General features: G+C 42.6%; 1 protein-coding gene across 5 annotated transcripts in view; it reads right to left on the bottom strand.

Moving 5' to 3' along the window:
• PPP4R1 (protein phosphatase 4 regulatory subunit 1) overlaps nucleotides 1-20,271 on the bottom strand; it is a 1,686,542-nt gene that overhangs the window by 930,937 nt on the left and 735,334 nt on the right. For all 5 annotated transcript variants that reach the window (XM_044066551.1, XM_044066553.1, XM_044066554.1 and 2 more), the window contains one exon: nucleotides 18,039-18,146. In XM_044066551.1, coding sequence (XP_043922486.1) covers nucleotides 18,039-18,146 — 108 coding nt within the window. The remainder of the gene's footprint in view (nucleotides 1-18,038; nucleotides 18,147-20,271) is intronic.

Genomic DNA, 20,271 nt, shown 5'->3' with positions numbered 1-20,271 from the left:
TCAGAGATACCCCGTCCGCATGAAAGATGATGAAAGGCTCCACTGCCATAAGGGCCTGTAATTCAGATATCCTTCTAGCTGAAGTGATTGCTAAGAGAAAGGCTGTTTTCCAAGAAAGAAATTTTAAGTCTGCAATAACAGCTTGCTCGAAAGGAGGTAAAGTGAGCTTTTCCAAAACAAAGTTAAGGTCCCAGGCAGGGGTAGGAGCTCTCCTGGGTGGTCTCAAGTTCTTTGCCCCTCTGGGATACTGTTTGAGCAGGGGATGAGAAAAGAGGGGTGGGTCTGTGTTATAATGAGCTGAAATAGCTTAAGTGTGGCTTTTAATAGAGGAAAAAAGACAGGCCCTTGTGAAGCATCTCAGTTAAATATTGCAAAATCTGAGGTAAATTGGGAGTTGGCTGTGCTCATCCCTAAAGATTGGTTCAAGGCACAGAATCTTTTCCATTTGTCAGCATAAGATTTTCTAGTACTAGGTCTTCTCACCTCCAAGATGGCATCCATCACAGGTCTGCTGAGGGATGCTAAGGGTGAATTTAAGTGATTAGCCAAGCTGCAAGGTTCAATGTTGGGAGCGGAGGGTGCAGAATTTGGTTCTCCTGCTGAGACAGTAAGGAAGGTGCCAGTGGGCAGGTGCCATGGAGATATTTGTGACACACTGCACAGGAGTGGGTACCAGTGTTGGCGTGGCCAGTCTGGAGCAATCAAAATAATTTTTTGGTTTGTCCTGTTTGGCTTTTAGCAGAACTTTGGAGAGCAGAAGCAGAGGGGGAAAGGCGTAGACTGATAGGTTTTTCCAGCTGAAGGACAGAGCATCCACCTTCCAGGCTTATTTGTGAGGAGTCCTTGTGCAAAATGTGTCCAACTGGTAGTTCTGGTGGGAGGGAAATATATCTATGTCTGGGCTCCCCCATTTGCTTGTCAACATGTTGTAAAATCCGTGGTTCCAGTTTCCACTTGTGTGGGTCCATGAGATTTCTGCTTAGTCCGTCTGCCAGTGTATTCAGTTTTCCTGGCTGGAATTGAGCTTGTAGTTGCACTTGGTGGCTCAAGGCCATGTTCTACAAGGCCATGGCTAGTCTGCAGAGGGAGTAGGAATGTGTACCCCCCTGCTTGTTTATGTACCACATAACCATGGTGTTGTCCGTCTTTACCATTAATTGTCCTGGATGAATGTAGTCCTTGAAGGCTGTCAGAGCATTCTGTACAGCTAACATTTCTTTTTAATTGATATGCCAGTGCATTTAATTTGGGTTCCATTTGCCCTTAATGCACTTCCCTGCCAGGTGAGCCCCCCATGCATAGTCTGATGCATTTGTAGTTAGGGTTTGAGCGGCAGGGGGTAGTGTGACTGGCAGTCCCTTGTTTTGGTGGAAGGCCTCTGCCACCCATAGGAACTCTAGGCGTAGGCAAGGGATGATAGGAATCATTGTTTCCAGGCTGTGACAATGTTGATCCACAGACTTTTTAAGTACCACTGAAGTTTCCTCATATGCAGTCTTGCATATGGAATTAGAAGAATGCAGGAGGCCATGAACCCCAAGGCTTGCAGTATTTGCCTTTCAGATAGCAGGGTTTTTGTGGCCACTTGCTTGAAGTAAGTTACCAAATGAATTTGCTTTTCTGGCGTGAGGTAAGCTATCTGGGCAGGTGTATTCAAGCTTGCACCCAGGAATGTAATCTGTTGAGAGGGTACCAGTTGTGATTTATTTTCGTTTATGGTGTACCCTAGACAAGTTTGAACCCTTTTTACAAACGTCAGACGATTTATAAGTATGGCCTGGTTTTCTGCCTGAATTAGACAAACGTCCAGGTATGGATATAGTTGAATATTTCTTTGCCTGCAAAATGCAATTACTGGAGCCAGGCCCTTTGTGAATACCCTGGGCGCAGTAGACAAGCCAAAGGGCAGTGCAGAGAACTGATAATGCAATTAACCTGCTTTGAAGTATAGGTATCTTCTGCAAGATTCCCTGATTGGGATATGCATGTATGCTTCTTTTAAGACTACAGTTGCCCCCCAGGCATCTTTGCCTAGCATAGGAAGTAACTGGTGAAGAGTCAGCATCTTGAATTTTGGAATGTCCAGAAAGGTGTTTAGAGTAGACAGGTCCAGAATTGGAGGCCAAGATTCGTCTTTTCTGGGTACCAGGAAAAGCCTGGAATAGAAACCTTGCCCTTTTCCTCTTCTGGTACCGGTTGAATAGCCCCCATGTTTAAGAGGGAAAGTACTTGTTTTTGAGCCTCTGCCCACTGATTTGGGGGCAGGTCTGGCCACCCATTTGGTGTTGGCAACGTGTGGAAATTAAATCGGTACCCCTGGAACACGATATTTAAAACCCATTTGTCCTGGGTTATGAGTTGCAAGTTTTTTGCAAGAAGAGTAATTTTTCCCCCCAAAGGGGCGACTGAAAGGTAAGTGCTGGTAATTTTAAAGGAAAGTCATTGAGACTGTTTACCATAGGGAGGTGTCTTATTATTCCCAGATTTGGAAGTGGAAAACCCCCATTGCTTAGTTCTGAGAGTCCCTTGGGTCTGAAACCTGGTGCTTTTGGTGCGTCTGGGATTGGCTTGACTGGATCTGGAAGGAGCTGGAAAGGACCAATTCTTAGTAGGCCAGTGCCTACTAAATCTTGGAGGTTGCACTTATAAGAAATCTTTTACAGTCTGCACAGATTTAGCTTTATCTTCCATCTTTTTTAGAACTTCTTCAGGCTTATTGCCAAACAGGCGGTCCTGATTTAAAGGAGCATCCAACAATTTTGCTTTAACATGATCAGGCAGATTTTGCTCCTTAAGCCAAGATTGCCTTCTAAGCACAGACCCAGTAACAGCAGCCCTGCAAGAGGCCTCTAAAGAATCAAAACCACATTGCAAAGTATGTTTTCCAACTTGTTCAGCAGAATGCAATAAATCATGTAAATCTTTATTTTCCACAGTCTGAAATCAACATCATTTTCTGTTTGAGCAGTCCCATAATATGCTGTTGATATTTTAGCATATGAAATTGGCAGTTTAAAGCCCTGACTGACAAAGTTGCAGAAGTATAAACTTTTTTACCCCATCTATCCAGCGCCCTGGAATCTCTATCAGAAGGGGTAGGATTTTTAGCAGTAGAAGCCTTAATGCCCTTAGGCCCCTGAGAAATGTTTTCTGGATCCGCAACAAGGTTCTTGAAAAGGAACTTGTGGGACTCAGGAACCCTGTAGTATCTGTCAGGTTTACTGGGAGCCAGAGGCAGGGAATCAGGGGCCATAATGGATTCCAAAAACACATCAACAATATCTAGTAAAGGAGGAATAGCCAAAGGCCTATGCTGAGGCAGAAGGAGGAAATCCCTAAGCCTCTTTTTAGATTCAGAAAATTCCTGACTTTCCCAATGGAAATGCTCCCTTAAGGTATGTAAAGTTTCCCCAAAAGAAAAGTCCTCGGGGGGGGGGGGGGGGGGCAGAGGGAATGGAATTCTCTGCATCAGAATCCTCATAGGTAGGAATGGACAAATCTAGGTCATTGGAAGAATTAGAGGAAACAGTGTCCTGATCAGAAGAATCATAGTCAAGCTCAGTCCTAGGCCTCTTAGAAGGGGGGTTGACTACCCCTGATTAGAGTAATAAGATCTTCAGCCATTTTGATCATTTGTTTTTAGGCATAGGGGCCTGAACATGTGGCCTGTGTGTCGGTTTGTTAGACATAGATCGAGATTTAGGCCTTGGAATAGAAGGTGGAGTCTGTTTAATATGCAAGTCTTTAGGCCTGAATACACCCTCAGAAGCCGGTGCCTGCACAGCGGCTCCAGACCCATCAAAGATAGAGACATCCACGAGTTCCATAGGAGAAGCATCTAGCAGCATACCGGACTCCGAATGGGTCTCAGTAGAGGCCTGCGAGTCAGAAGTAGCAGGTATCAGGGGCTGCAAAAGTGCCTCAATGAGTACTGGCAACTGGCTTAGGAGAAGCGTCATCAGCAGTTTTGGACCTCGACTGCCTCTCTCTGTCTTTTTCTTTGCGTTTTTTCGGAATTACGGTAGTCGGATGGCTAACCGAGGTCATTTCTGGATAATTAAACCAAGAACTGAAATATTTAGAGGCAAAAATGTACCTACGACGGATAGTGCGCTGATTAAATAAAGCACAAAACAGACAGCAAGGTACGTCGTGGTCAGGGTCTAGGCAAGGAATACAGTACAAATGAAAATCCTTATGAGGTACTTGCTTTCCACTAGTAATGTAATTATTAATTTTTACTGACATCAGTAAGGAGCAAGAAAAAGTTTCCCCAAAGGGGTACTTAGGTTTAAGTTGAAGACTTCGGTTCTGAAACTCGAAAATAAGAAGTTATGTACCTACCATAACGTTCCATGTTAGTTGTCTTCTCTCGCCTTCTTTCTTGCTTGATGGGTTCGGAGCCGATCCCTCGGCTCCGACTCGGCACTTGCTAAGCTCGAGAGTCACTTTTACCAGCTCGAGGCAGCCCCATATCCCATGATGCAAGGCGGTAAGTACCCAGATCTCGTTTGCTGACAAAGGGCAATAGCACCAAGCATAAAATACTTCCCAAAGGAAGAAAGAAAACTTACAGATGGAAAAAGGACCAGGTCTGAATGGTCTTTAGCATAACAGTTTCTTATACAAGGTCTGTCCAGGCCAGGGGAAGGAGGGAGGGTCGCAAGAAAGAAGGCGAGAAGACAACTAACATGGAGCGTTATGGTAGGTACATAACTTCTTAATGTTAAGTTGTCAATCTCGCCTTCATTCTTGCTTGATGGGACGCGTCCTAGCACCTCTATCCTGGGTGGCCCAATGGAACAAACTCTTGAGGACTGTAGAGCCAAAACTGGCTCTGTCCCTGGAGGCCAAGTCCAATTTGTAATGGGAAACAAAAGTGTGAGGAGTAGCCCAAGTGGCGCTGCACAAATAGTGTCCAAAGGAAGTCTAGCTTGAAAAGCTGTAGAAGTAGCTAAGCTCCTAGTTGAATGTGCCTTAGGTTTTGAGCACAGCTGTTTTCCCCTGAGTATAAATTTCAGAGATGACCGAAGAAAGCCATCTGGACAAGGTCACTTTAGAAACAGGAAGGCCTTTTCTATTATCCGCATAGGAAACAAAAAGTTGATCAGATTTTCTAAATTTTTTTGTTCTGTCCAAATAATATCTAAGTTGACGGTGGACATCAAGATAATGTAGCTTTTGTTCAGCTCTGAATAGTTAGGAAAAAATACAGGGAGATCAATGGATTGATTCAGATTGTTCTTTGAAGCGACCTTAGGTAAAAAGGTTGGATTAGTTCTCAAAGATACTCTGTCTTTGTGAAAAACCAAATAGGGGGGTCGAACCGAAAGAGCATGAAGTTCAGACACCCTCCTGGCAGATGTAATAGCCACTAGGAATAAAGTTTTCCAGGAAAGATATTTCAGGGAACAAGAAACAGCTGGCTCGAAGGGGGGAAGAATCAAGGATGTCAGCACTAAATTTAGATCCCACTGAGGAGGAGGATTCCTGATTGGAGGTTTTAGTAGGAAAATTCCTTTCAAGAAGGCCCTGCAGAGCCTATGGGACATAATATTATGATCTGCTATCCCGACATGAAAATTGGAAATAGCAGCCAATTGAACTCTGACTGTGGAAGAAGAGGAGCCTGCATGAAAAATCTCTGCTAAGAAGTCCAGGACTGCCTGAACAGGGGCAGTAAAAGGATCAATATTTTGGGCCTTAGCCCAATAAGAGAAACGTTCCATTTGCTTGTGTAAATCCTCCTGGTAGAGGATTTTAGCGAAGCTACTATGATGTCTCTAACTGGGTTAGAGATCAAAGGAAGCCTGGCTAAGGAAGGAAGTGGAGCAACCATGCTGTGAGGTTGAGAGAAGGGATTGAGCGGTGCAGCTGACCCGATTGGTGAATCAGAAGATCTGGCACTGGGTCCAGATGCCACGGCTGCACCAAAAGGTGATGATGGAGGAACGGGAACCAAACTTGTCGAGGCCAGTAAGGGGCAATGAGAATCAATTTGGCTCTCAACACGGTAGCTTTCTGGATCACCTGAGGGATCAGAGGAAATGGAGGGAAGGCATAAAGAAGTCCCTGGGGCCAATCCTGGGTCAGAGCGTCTCTGGGGGGATGGCCTGATAGAGGCAAGAGGCTGAAGAAGTCTGGGCATTTGCTGTTTTGGGGAGTAGCAAAAAGATCGCAACATGGACGACCCCATTCCAGAAAAATCTCTTCCGCTATAGATTGCTTGAGAGACCACTCGTGAGGCATGAGGATAGCTCTGCTCAATCTGTCCGCTATAATGTTGGTTTTCCCAAGGATATGCATTGCTACCAGAAACCGATGAGAGGAGATCGCCCATTGCCATAGTCTGAGCGCTTCTCGACACAAGGGGTAGGACTTGGTTCCGCCCTGTTTGTTGATATACCAAACTACAGACATGTTGTCTGTGTGGACTGCAATTGTCCCTACGGGAAGAAAGTCGTTGAGGGCTTGCAACGTTAAAAGCACTGCTCTCATCTCCAGGACATTTATGTGCAGATGGTACTCGAACGGCTGCCACGTCCCATGAACCATCCTGAACTGATAATGACCCCCCCACCCGATCAGGGAGGCATCCGTGGTGACAATGGCTATCGGGGATGGGGGTACAAAGTACCTGCCTTGGTGAACCTGAGGCGATGTGATCCACCAAGCAAGATGCTCTTTGCATGTCTGTGTCACCAGAATCTGGTGACGCATTGGAAGTTGCTGGTATGACCATTGTGTGAACAGCATCCACTGAAGAAGGCGCATGTAGAATCGAGCCAGGGGAAGAAGAGTAATGGCCGCAGCCATGAGACCTAATACCTTTAGAACCATTCTGGCCTGTATTTTCTTGCTGGCCAGAATGATCCTGACATGAGTCTGAATGTCTGAAACTCTTTGTTCTGTAAGGGTAGCTGACATCCGAACAGTGTTTAAGTTTGCCTATGAAGGTAATAGACTGGCAGGGCGATAAGGATGACTTTTAGAAGTTGATTGAGATGCCCAAATGAGAACAAAGGTCTATTGTGTAATCCCTGGCTTGTATAAGCTGATGCCTGGTGGTGGCTGACAGGAGCCAGTCATCGAGATACGGAAACACCTGGAATCCTTGTCGTCTCAGGTGAGCCGTGACCACTGCCATGCATTTGGTGAACACTCTGGGGGCTGTAGTGAGACCAAAGGGCAGGGCTCTGAACTGGAAATGACTGGACCCCAGCCGAACGCGGAGAAATCTCCTGGAGCGTCTGTGAATTTTGATGTGATAGTACGCATCCTGAAGATCTATTGAGCACATCCAGTTGTCCTTCTGTAAGAAGGGCAGAATTGACTGAAGAGTGACCATTGAATCTTGTCTTCCTGACAGACTTGTTGAGTCTGCTGAGATCCAATATTGGTCTCCAGTCTCCCGTCTTTTTGGGGACCAAAAAGAACCTTGAGTAGATTCCGGGCTCTGAATGGTCTATTGTAACTGGCTGAATGGCTCTTTTTTGCAGTAGTTTTGAGATTTCTGACTCTGCAATCTCCCTTAGACCGGGTGGTACATCTGGAAGGGAACTTGAGGGAAGGGACTTTCCTCGAAAGGAATTATGTAACCCTTGGATATGATCGACTGTACCCATCTGTCTTGAGTGAGGGAATGCCAGGCTTCTGGGTACAGTGATAATCTTCCCGACTGCCTCCAAGGAGGGACAGCCGGGCAACACCTCAGGGATGCTGAAAGGGCTTGTCAGAGAGGCTCCCTGTTTCCCTGGTTCTTGGACCCCTCTGCCTCTAGAGCGTCTGTTGTTGTTACCCCTCTGCCTCTAGGGGTAAACTGACCACGTGAATCGGCGTGACTCCTTGGGATTTACGGAACCACATCTTCCCCCTTCTGTCCTTTGGGATAAGGTCTAGAAGGGGTGGAAAAACGGACTCCAACAGCAGAAAGAGTCTTGCCGTCCTGCTCGCACCTGGTCAAGGTTTCCTTCACCTGAGGGCCAAACAAAGCTGACCCATCAAAGGGAGAATTTGTGAAGGCGCCTTAAAGGGATCCATAAAATCACATAGCCGCATCCAGGCTTGGCGTCTAAGAGCCACACCTGTGCCTGCGGCTCTACTGCTCCATCCGCAGCATAAGATATTAGCCGCATGGAGGAGTTTGCAATGGAATTGAGGGTTCCTAGCTGCGAAGCAATTTTTCTTGAGCCCCTGCAGCTGTAGGATCCTGAACAACTGCTCCCAGCTCCTTCAGGACATCCCTCTGGAGTCTGGTGAAGTGACATAGGCAATTCAGCGAGCATAGCAAAGGTCGCTGAGGAAAACATCCGCTTACCGTACCTATCCATGGTCCTAGAGTCCTTATTAGGAGGATGGACGGGCACGGAAGGATCTGCAAGTTCCTTTTTGGTGGCGCAGCCACCACCATGGCATCAGCGGGGACACCCTTAGTAAGGAATTGTTTGTCACGGGCAGTGATAAATTTTGAAGGCCTCCTAGGGACTGGCTCTACAGAGTCAGGAGCTGCCCACGCCTTCGTGCAATAACCTGCATAAGGGGTCGAAGGCGGAGACACCCAGGAGGTGGAGGGCCGAGATCCAAACGCCTCTAGGTATACTGACTCATCCTCAGAGGGATTGTTGGTGGGCCAGTTTCCCCTCTGTTTCAGAAGTTCTAGGATGTCTGAGAAGGAGACATCCTCAGAGGGGGATCTAGGGGATCCCTCTGACTCATCAAAGTCAGTATCCGAAGTGACAGACTCGGGGGAGTCTACATGCTTCCTCTTACAAGTCCTCTTCCTAGGAGGATCTCCCGAAACATCAGGAGAATCCTTGGAAGAGGGGGAAATTCCCAATGGGGAAACCTGAGGCGGAGGATCTCTGGGTCCTGTAGCAAGAGAAGTGGCAGAGATGTCAACAGGTACTATAGAGGGAGGAGCTACGGGAACAGACTGCTGACTGATACCAGTGGCCAGTACACTCTTCATCACCTCGAATGCTCCCCTCCCAGGCAGGTCCGAGAGAACCCGCTCCGAAGAGCTAGGAACTCCAGGGACCACCGAAAGGGAAGCCTCCGAGGCAGATGTCGGAGCCGAGCTCACCAAGGCCGAGGCTCCAAGGGGAAGAGCGGGCTCGGACAAGGGTCCGATGCCACTCACCCCCTCGGAGGAGACCATGGAAGCCCGACCACTGAATCCCTCTAAGGAAGGTCTCGAAGAGGAGATAAGAGTAGAGGCTGAAGGAACAGAAGGGGGTATCCGTCCTCCAGCCGTAGCAGTAACCATTCCCGAAGACTCCAACTCCAAGCTCTGGGGTAGAGTTGAAGGAGGAACTGTAACGGGGTGTGGACCCACAGTCGTCTGTTGAGACGGACTATGTAACATTTGGGCCAGTACCTGTGACTTAAGTAATCTACTGACCACTCTCTCTAGGTCATGGTCTGACAACCTGGATGACCTTGAAGATCGGCTCCGATGGCTCCGTTCCGATAGAAGAGGTGAAGCCGGAGCCGAAAGTATCGGCTCCAAGGAAGGAGACCCCGACCTCTTCCGGGAATGAGCCACCGGAGCCGATACTATAGATCCTGTCGGAGCCGACCTCGGAGCCGACAGGAAGCTCGATGTATCGGCTCCAGCGAGCCGATACAGCCACCAAAGTAACGGTGTCGGAGCCGATCGGAGCCGACACCGATGCCTGTGCCACATGGGTGTCGGAACCGATCGGAGCCGACATCGAAGTGGTCACTACAGATTCGGCACCGATAGCCATCGGTGCCGAAGGCTGTTAAGCCAGAATCGGCTCCAGCCGGAGCCGATCTCGACTGCATGCAGTCGGAGCCGAGGCCGCAGGCTTAGACACAGAAGCCTGGGCCTTGGTAGATTTAACTGATTTGGATGGAGCCGACTTAGCCGGAGAGCCCTCCGGCTTAAGAAGGCCCCTAAGGATCAGTTTATTACATCTTTCCTGCAGGACTCTCTGGCTGAAGGAATGACAAATAGCACAGGAGTCCTGCAGGTGAAGAGGGCCCAGACAATACAGGCAAGAAGTATGACCGTCTGTCAGAGACATCTTCTGACAGCACGAGTCACACTTCTTAAAACCTGAGACCCTCTCCTTTGACATGGTGTTTTACACAACACACACACACACCAGTCAAAAATTAACTTAAATAAAATACCAAAAAGGTATTTCTATAAACAACACACACACCCTAACAGGGGGGGGATGGGATGGGTAAACTTGACTAAAATAAAATAGAAAAGACAGGGATTTTCTGTCACAAAAGGTAAAAAATTAACTAATAACCAATAATTAAGGTTTTTTTAAGAAAAAGGGGCTTAAATATCCAAAAAGAGAATCACTTACCAGGAGCTGGTAAAAGGAGGACCTCATAAGCGAAGCGGCAAACGAGATCTGGGTACTTACCGCCTTGCATCATGGGATATGGGGCTGCCTCGAGCTGGTAAAAGTGACTCTCGAGCTTAGCAAGTGCCGAGTCGGAGCCGAGGGATCGGCTCCGAACCCATCAAGCAAGAATGAAGGCGAGATTGACAACTTAACATCGAAAATTTCAGGAGTCTGCCGACCGGCACTTGAGAACTGCTTCTGCTTCGGACACCGCACGGCAAGAAAGACTGATGTAATGGCGTCGGCTGCATGTTTTATACCCCTGACATCATGGAAGAAGGGACAGCAACTGACGCAGGACCCAAGACTTTGTTAATCAGGCTGACTGAGGGCAACCTGCCAGCAGATTACCCAAATGTAATGACTGCAACAGTGAAACACGAAGAACATCCTACCATAACTGTCTTTTTTTCTTCTGTCACTATTGGATTCCTCAATTAGTATTATTCCTCTTTTCCTTTATCCCCGATAATCTAGCTGAAAATCCATCCTGAAATCCTTTGTTAAATTCACATGCTCATTTGTTTCCAAATGCTTCGCCTACAGCACTGGTATTTACATTCCATTTTAATATAATGCAATACTCTTATTTTTCTCTGTACCTGCAAATTATTTAACAACAACTTTCACACCACTCTCCCACAATGCTCAGTAATCCAGTATGCTGATGACTCTACAATAATATGCACTGCAAATTCCAGCTCTGAACTCCAGCAAATTACCCAGAATGCCCTCACATCTACTGAATCTTGGATGCTTAATCATCTTGCCCTAAATCCAAAAAAAAAAAAACTAAATTAGCAATTTTAACTCCTAGGAAAACCACTCCATTTGATAAACTCTTCACTATACAAGCCCAAGACAATACCACTATAGAAGTTGTCCCACACACTAAATTACTAGGCATTATTATAGATGAAAACCTTAACTTTGACCTACACATAATCAATAACATCAAAAAAACACGCCAAAAGGTTGGTATGCTCTAGAGGCACCAACACTTTCTTAGCCTCTCCACTAGACAAACCCTTGCAACTACCTTTTAATTACCCTCTCTCCTTTATGGTGCCCCTATCCTCAGTAATATCAGACGTTCTACAAAATCCAAACTTGCTATGTGTTGCAACAGAATAGCAAAATTTGCCACCAAGGCCAAATTCTCATCCCATCAATGTAAGTCACTGAAACAATTAAGGTGGCTGGAACTCCCCCACCATCTCTCATTCACCCAACTAACTACTGTGCACAAAATAATCTACAGACCTAAAGACTGTCCTGCTCTCTCAACTCTACTTGCCAAATACCATTCCAGCAGGCATCTAAGATCTGAAAATCATCTACTTCTAAAAGTAGATGAGCCCACCTTACCTGCTGGTCAACTCCTCTATTCCTTCACCATCGCCAAATTATGGAATTCACTTCCGCCTTCTATAAGAAACACAGGCAGTACCACCACCTTCAAACAAATACTGAAAAATCATCTCAGCTCTTCCTGGCTACATTCCTGCTCTATAACCTAACATCTTCACTCTCCTTATATGATTACTAAACGCCTATGTCTTTTGCTACTAGTGACTGATATTTTCTCCATATTTATTTTTATCTTCACTTGTTGATCCTGGTACAATAATACTGATCTCTGTTTATACCACTCAGACTGAATTCATTGAATTCTGCTTTAATGTATATTTTCTGCATATATTACTGTAATCAAACAAACTAGATTCCTACTTTTATGTATATATTCTGTATATGTCACTATATTTACTATCTATGACACTATATTACCTCAGTGTCACTGCTCGACAGAGGCACAGCAAAATAATGGGTATAGTTCCCCATACTAAAGGGGTGGCGTAAGCCACAAAACTATGGGCTAGGCTTGTAAATGCCCTCGGGCAGATAGCCTAGTATGAACCTATGAACCTATGAATCTATAACACTGTTTCTGCTTCTGTACTAATTAATGTTTATATTTTTTCTGTATCTCGTTGGAGATTTTCTCCCCGGGCCTCCATTGAAAATGGGCTCTTTTAGGCCCAGTGGACTTATCCCGGTAAATAAATACATAAATAAATGTATGTACAATTTATATTCAATATGGTATGGATAGAGTAGCATCATGTTAAATTACTGTTACCACCTATTATACGGGATAGCTTTTTGAATGCGTATTTCCAACTTTTGTCTTACATGCACACAGTTTGGCAGGCTGACCTTTTATGAAGTGGTTTCTTCATCTCCATTTGAACCTACATCACATTTTCCAAGACGTGTTGTTTTAATGAAAATCTTCAAATAAAACTAAATACATTTAGAACAACCCTATCCCGTACTAACTTAATAACAAATGCACAAATCTGTGTTAATTTTCAACATATGAAATTTAACCTTCCAAACAGGAACAACTGCCCCAAATTGACAGCTGCACTCAAAGGTGTTACCTAATCCAGAATTCTGGTTACCCATGCCAAAGTGCATGTTACAGCCTGTGCATCCACTCACGATTGCCATTCACTTTTTCTTACAAAAATTACTGTAACTCACAGTTGTTAAAGACGGTTTGCATGCTTTCACAAAACACTAACTTTCACCCCTAAGAAAAAGTACATTGGCTATCACGAAATAAAACTAAAATGTGCACTGCTCTATTAAAGGCATTAACAAATGCCATTTCTATGCAGTTGCTTATATGGTCATACAGGACTTTTTTGTATGCCTTTGCATAGGCTCCTGTGTTTTTTGGGTTTGGGGAAGCATGAAAACTAGCTATACCATCACTTAATAGAAGATTCTTTGCCATAGAAAAGTTCTTATACATTTTGGGTTAGGTGGGGATTCTAGTTTTTAATTTATTTCAAGGGATACTGCTTTGTGATCTGGTCAGTGATGACATCACACTTGTGGGGGTGAAACACACTCTTGAATTTGAGTACCAGGTTTAGGATATTTGTACCCCTAGTGGGAGAGCAAACTAGCTCCCTTTCCAACTTTTAAGTGGGGAATTGCCAGTGTTAAATTTTACCAGTGTCTTAGTGTATATCAGTTGTGACCGTCAGTGGGGCATGATCTCAAAAAATATGGGTCCTAATTGTATAATTTTGACATAATCCCCATGCTCCCTTTTGCCAGTTCCTGACCATGTTCCACATCTGTTCGGATAAACAATAAACCCTCTGTCCTCTGCTTCCTCATGTTTCAGTTTCCACAAATCCAGGATCCTCAATTGTTCCATCATGTTTCTTGTTTTCTTTTCATCCAATGTTGCCTTGCGTCTTTGCTGCTTCTGACTCCTTGCTTCCTACTTGTTATGTATCTGGTTCCAATACCCTGTAACTATTAGAATGCCTTCATAAAATCTTAGGACATCTAGTATGATCTCTCTGACTTCATTATATTTCACTCTAGGGAGTGAGTAAGTAAGAAGCCATTACTGTCATCAGGTGCCCAGTGTATGTATCCCTTTATTCCAGCATATTATCCTATCTTGTCCTCTTATTTTTTCTATGACTTTGCAAGGTAAACTTTTATGTATCATTACTGCAGTTCCCCTTTTTTCTAGTCCCCTTAAATGTGGGTCCTGCCTGCAGTTTGTATTCTTTCAGCTTTAGTTTCATATGTTCATCTTGAGTTAAGTGAGTCTCTAGTAGAACCACTACTTTTTTCCCTTCCTTTTTCAGGAGTGTAAATATTTGTTTCCTTTTAACGGAGTTAGTTATCCCGTTTACATTCCAGTTAAACATTGTTAATTTATCCAGCTCTCTTACTTTTTATCATCTCTGGTCCTTTCCTTCGCGTTCTTCTTTTTCTTTTCCTATTCACTTTCCTCAATGATCTTTTTTTTAGTTTTATGCTTTACATTCTCTCGTTTCTCCTGCTCACTTAATCTCAGCTTATTTCTACTCAACAATGAACAACTTGCACTAATAACAAACAGCTCATAATTAACATAACCTTTATATGTCTGTTATTTTTGTTCTTACAAGCGGTGGGTTCTTAATTCTCAAAGTTGGCTTTGCATGCTCCACTTTAGGTGGCTATACTTGATGTCATCCATGTTGCAGCAATAATTTCCTCCCCTCCAAGACATTCCTTTGGTATTCTCTTTTTCTGCACCTCCCTTTCACAGTGTGTTTTACACTTTGAGTGCAAGTACTTATGTAGTGCATAGAGTGCAGTGATCACACTCGGACACTCAGAAAAAGACAACTAGTACCAGAGTGACACTCTACCTGGCCTTAACAACTGTTAGGCACTCCCTGCTTAAGTTGTTAAGGTTGGGTCTAGTGCTAGGCAGTAAAATCTGCCTGTGCTGACCAGAAAATGACAGCAGCAGCCCAAAAAAATTTGATTCTGCTTGCTGTTCATACCAGTAACCTGCCCCTAACTTCCTGTAAGTGTTGATGTGTTCGTAAGCATTTTCTGAAATACACAAACTCTGAAACTTGAATATATGTCATTATTTAGTGACTTCAGTCCTCAATGGTTTGTTTGAAAACCACAGATGTTTTGAGGAATTGAAAAAGTAAAACAAACAGTAAGAAGTTCATATGTACGGGATATGAAATGGGATGAAGTATCGGCTAGAGAAATTGAAACAAAATTAAGAAAAGCTCCTAAATGGAAAACTCCAATTCCAGATGCAGTACCTAATTTCTGCCTGAAAGTATTAACATCTTTACTTGAAAATTTAGCCCCAAGTAAAAACTATTCATATGTGCACTCCAAAAAGACATCAACCTAGATAACAACAAGAAAAACTAAACTGCTTCTTAAGAGTGAACCTGGAAGCTATCCTAAAACCTTGCCTTCTGACGATACGACTGAATTGATACAGTCAAAGTTTACAGTCATTTAGTAGAAAACTCTTATGGGGGAGAGAGCCCACAACCCTCCTGGACATGGGCAGTCATCACTAAATGCAATCTTGGGCACCGACTAACATTTCTATGATATTACATTGGGATGAAATGGTTAAGCATAAAATGACCTCTGAATCAATAGTCTAGTAATTTCCTATGATCCTATGGCTACTACCTCTCATCCACTTTGCACTGCATTTGCACCTATAAAAGTTGCATTTCCATTTTCAAAAGATGTTCAAAACTCTCAACATTAAAGCTAACAACTTTATACATTCATAAAGGAACCTTTGTGACTTTCACTCAGAACATAATGTACAAACTTCCCCTGGCAACCTCATATCTCCTAATGAGAACATTTGCTAATGCAAATGCAATAAGCTAACATCTTTGCCGATGCAACAAACTTAGCATTTTTCATGCATTTCATCATTTTGTACTATGCTTCAAGCATATTTGTTTACAAAAATGTTTATAACTTAAGCCAATAGCATTACTCTACACATCCACCATTGTAAAAACAAGGAAGATTTTCTTAATTCTACAAAACATACACTGTAATCAGTACACCTTTACACCCACCCTCACCCTTGCAGGCCAAGATCACAGCATTACATTATTAACTTACATCAACTTAAACTAATTTACGTACAGTCTTCCTTCTATTGTTGTAGTGCAAAGCTTATATTTCTTACAACTAAGAAAAATCCCTTTGGAGTTTTAATGCCTTTAACATATACAACAGTCGCTGAAAAGATCCCTCCCCCCACATTTAAAACATACCTGACAGTACCAAACACAAAACTGCTTTACAATGTAACATGCAATTTATATAGCATAAAATGTTTTACACAAATAAAAATAAAACAGTTTAAACTGCAGCTACATTTTCCCCTTTAGTGCCCTTTTAAACATTAATGACAAAGTGTGCTATATGTGTTGCAGGTCAAGCACAAGTTTAACAAAGTGTACGGAACTTCAGTCTTTCACAGCCACTTTTTCTTGCAAGGCCATATTTCAAAAATATGAATGATGCTTTATAGTCCAACATTTATTCACAAATCAATGTTGCTGGTCATCTTCTTGATTACCTTTAACACCCAACCCCATACTGAGGTTCTAGTCCAAGGTACCCCAGATTCTTCTACTCAACCTCTCTCTCTCATGCATTTTCCTTTGAAACAGTGGAAAAGTTTCACTGGCTACATCACTCTCTGAGCTTTCTTGTCAAGAGTGAAATGCTGGGTCCCCTTCTGCTTGCTGGCTCACTTTTTGTTGCATAAACATTATGTCTTATTTCCTCTTTAAATTGCTCTGCATCCAAAAATGCCTGTGATCCCCAAGGAAAAAATATGAAGAAAGCTGGATACAGCAGCTTGAATATTACACCTGCCTGTTGACATTTCCTGATTGCTAGGATAAATGTGCTTCTCTTATAACCTAGTCTAAAGTGAATCATTTTCCAGAAACAATGTACTGTTGCCAATTTTTAATACTTTTCCTTCATGGTACAGTTTTGTCATGCTCAACTCCTTCTGCTGGTATGATTACATTTATACTAATAAAGGTCTTGGCTGATTTCTCATGGCCAGGTTTTAACACACTCTTGATATGTCCTTTCATTTAACTATTACTGTGGAATACCAGTTCCGTTGCTTATTTCTATCATAAAATTAGTAACAAGCTGAATCTTCCAGTTTCTCTGGTACAGCAGAAAATCTCAGGTTCTCTGAGCTTGCTGTTTAACTCACTACTTCTTCAATCAGCTCTTCTTGAAAAGCCTCATACTCTGCCAGCCTTTTCTTCATTTCAAACTCTGATTTTAACAATTTTATTAGGTGCATATGAATAACTAGTTAAACTTTCTCCAGCTTTATATTTGAGTTGTTATACTCTTTCAATGTTTCATTTTAATCACCTCTACGTACATTTGATATCTTCCCTCTAAATTACTAGAAACCACCTCTTGCATCACACTTGAAGCTTGAACTGCTTTTTGCTTAACAACTGTAGGACTCTTCCCAGTCGGGCTTTTCTCCTCACCTTTTCTGTTGATTTTCTTTCAGTTTCTCTAGGTTTCTTGTACTTTACTGGAATCCAGGCAGTGTACTTGCTAGGCAGAAACTGGATTTTATTTTACACAAAATGACAAGTTCACTGGCTGTTATGTCCCAGTTTCTATTAATGCACAGGGAAACTGAAATTAAGGTGCTGATCAGTGTGCAGCCCATTTTGGAAGACCTCAGGAGGAGTTTGCCCTGAAACGTTAAAATGCATAGTCCGAACATTTCAGAGACCTGCTGAAAGTGTAATTAGAACAGAGAGGAACGAGTATGAAAAGTTAAACTGCTCTCAAAGTGATTTTGCACTTAAACGAACATGTAATAAAAAGAAGGTGCACCAAGCACCTTCGATTATGCAACTAACTAGAATGATGGCCCAGATACACAAATTCACATGACTTTTAAACAAAGACCTCCTACTTCTCCAATCAAAAAGCAACTGGCACCTTCCCCATCATATTCTCCAAGAGCTCACTGTTAGATGCAACGACAGATACAAAGCACCTCCATAAATGTCCAAGTAACTGCCCACTCATGTCGGCTCTTGCCTCCATCAGGGGAACAGAAAAGCTCATGACAAATAACAGGGATTTGATGGTCAGCAAGAATAAAAGGAGAGCAGGGATGGGGGATAAAGGGAGAAAGACATAGAAAATCCAGTTATCTACCATACGTTTCTAATACGCAAAACATCCATTCAAAAATTAATTTAAAAATATCCTTACCTTACGAACATGGAACATTCTGCTGTCGCAGCACATTTCACAGAATCGAGGAAGTATGAGGCGCTCTGTAATATCTCTACCTACCATGGGGGCCATTTTGCACATTATCTGCAAATAAGATACTGAATTATGTTTAGCAATCTCATTTTTGTACAAATCTGCTTATAAAAGTACTACAGTGTACAAAATCCAATTATGACACCTAATCCAAGCATCCAAAACTAAAACAAAGCTGTAAGGTCAAAGGGCAAATTAATCCCAATTCATATTTCGGGAAATGCACAACATATCCCTTTTGGGATTCAAAACCACTTCTTAAGAAAATGGAGACCCATATGACAACAGTTTATGTACATTATGGATAGATACTACTTACAACTAAGATGCAAAAATCAAACAGAAAACGAAAAAAAAAAACTGATACATTACACAGTATCAGATGATCTGTGAGCACACCCTCCTTGGTAACTTTGTTTTCTTTCAGCATTTTTTTCTCTGAAATTCCTATGCTTAAGAACATTCCATGATGCCACATAGCATTAGAAGAGCATGATTAACCCCTAAGCCTGCCAGGTTGTCTTAATCAGCATTATAACATTCCCCGATAATTAAGAGAAAGCAAAGACTGGACACTTAACAGCGAACTCTCAACTGTCAATGAAATCCACGTGGATGCAAACAGCTAAGGAAAGCCCAAAAGACCTAAAGTTCAGAAAGCTATGTCTCAAGTACCAAGTTATCAAAGAAGCAGTCTGTCACCATCCACCACAAATAGAATGCCAAATTTAGAAACAAATCTTTAAAGTGGATCCCCAATATCAAACTTAAGGGAAGAGAGTACAGGTTCTATGAAAAACTCAAACTACTCCATCCTAAAGATGACCTCAAAAAAAAAAAAAAAGAATGACCTACACATTTAACATCTGCAAAGCAAAATATGAATTAAAAATTCCCATTTCATTCAAAGATTAGCACAAAGCTTTTTTTATTCTTTTAACTATGTCAAGAATCTTAGGAACAATATGCAGGACTGCTCTGATCTCAAATGGTACCACTTACTCTGACCCGGAAAACACTGCCAACATATTAGAGGATAAATTTAATTCAAATAAACGTCCCCTCTCCATACCCCCACCCCCCCACCCCTCAAACTCCATTCAGTCGATACCACTGCCTACAGCTTAATTTGTTTACGTCCACTCTCTGGGATACAGCACTGATCAAACATGACCTAATGCAACTCAGCCTGGGTTGCATATTACAACGTAGTAACAATAAATAGACATACATGGTGCAAAAGTATCAACAAAACAAGATTACAACAATTAGATGCAATAAGGTTACAACATTCTGATTTAAGACAGGATATTAGACTAACATTGTACAGCAAGACTATTTTACACACACAAAAATATACAAATCTAGAAAGCAGTGTGTGTTTATACGGAATGGATTTATGAGCGGAAGAGCTATATCTATGTATATTTTGAAGAGCTGTATTAAACAGAAGACTGATTCAATGCTGCAAGAAAAGCTGTGTGACACAAGCCCTCTTCAAAACCGTGGGGTCCAGGCAATATACTATGCTGTCTCCTTAGCATAAAAAGGCTGCTTCACCAATTCCCTCAGATCTACTCAGTGTTACTCTCTCTACTGGCTATGTGGTTACAGTCCTGCAGGACAGGTATTGTTGTACATTCCAACAGAGAACTGTAGATCACTTTAGTCTTACTAATATAACTTATAAATCAATGGAATATTACCATTATGGAGCTCATAAACAAGGGCCTTGTCAGATTACCAGCCATCAATGCTTATCAATTTAGCTTTGAGAAAGGTAGGCCCTGCCTACAAGTCTTAAAGAACATATTTAAAAAAGTCACTTAAGAACTGTGCAACAGTAAGTCTGTGAACACGGCCTACCTGGATTTAACCAGCACCTTTGATATTATTCCTCATTCCAGCGTTACTGAGAAACGTTTCCCCAAAAAACATTTTTATCGTTTATTAACATATTTAACATGAAATATACAACTTCACACGAACAACCATTAAACAATGCCAAGCATTTGAAAAGTCTGCACATAGACTGTAGAAGTTGTACAGAAGAAACTTATCTAATTTGAATTACATATTTACAAGAAAAAGTCTCAACTAAATCAGCTGAGTCAAAGTAATCTACATATAACTAGATAAACGGCAATGGCTTATAACAAAATTTAAAATTTATAAA

The sequence above is a fragment of the Protopterus annectens genome, chromosome 3.part1, assembly GCF_019279795.1.
Source record: "Protopterus annectens isolate FY-2018-M chromosome 3.part1, PAN1.0, whole genome shotgun sequence".
NCBI classification, from domain to species: Eukaryota; Metazoa; Chordata; order Ceratodontiformes; family Protopteridae; genus Protopterus; species Protopterus annectens.
Note: the sequence above shows the minus strand (reverse complement) of the source record. Positions and strands in the feature narration are given on the sequence as shown.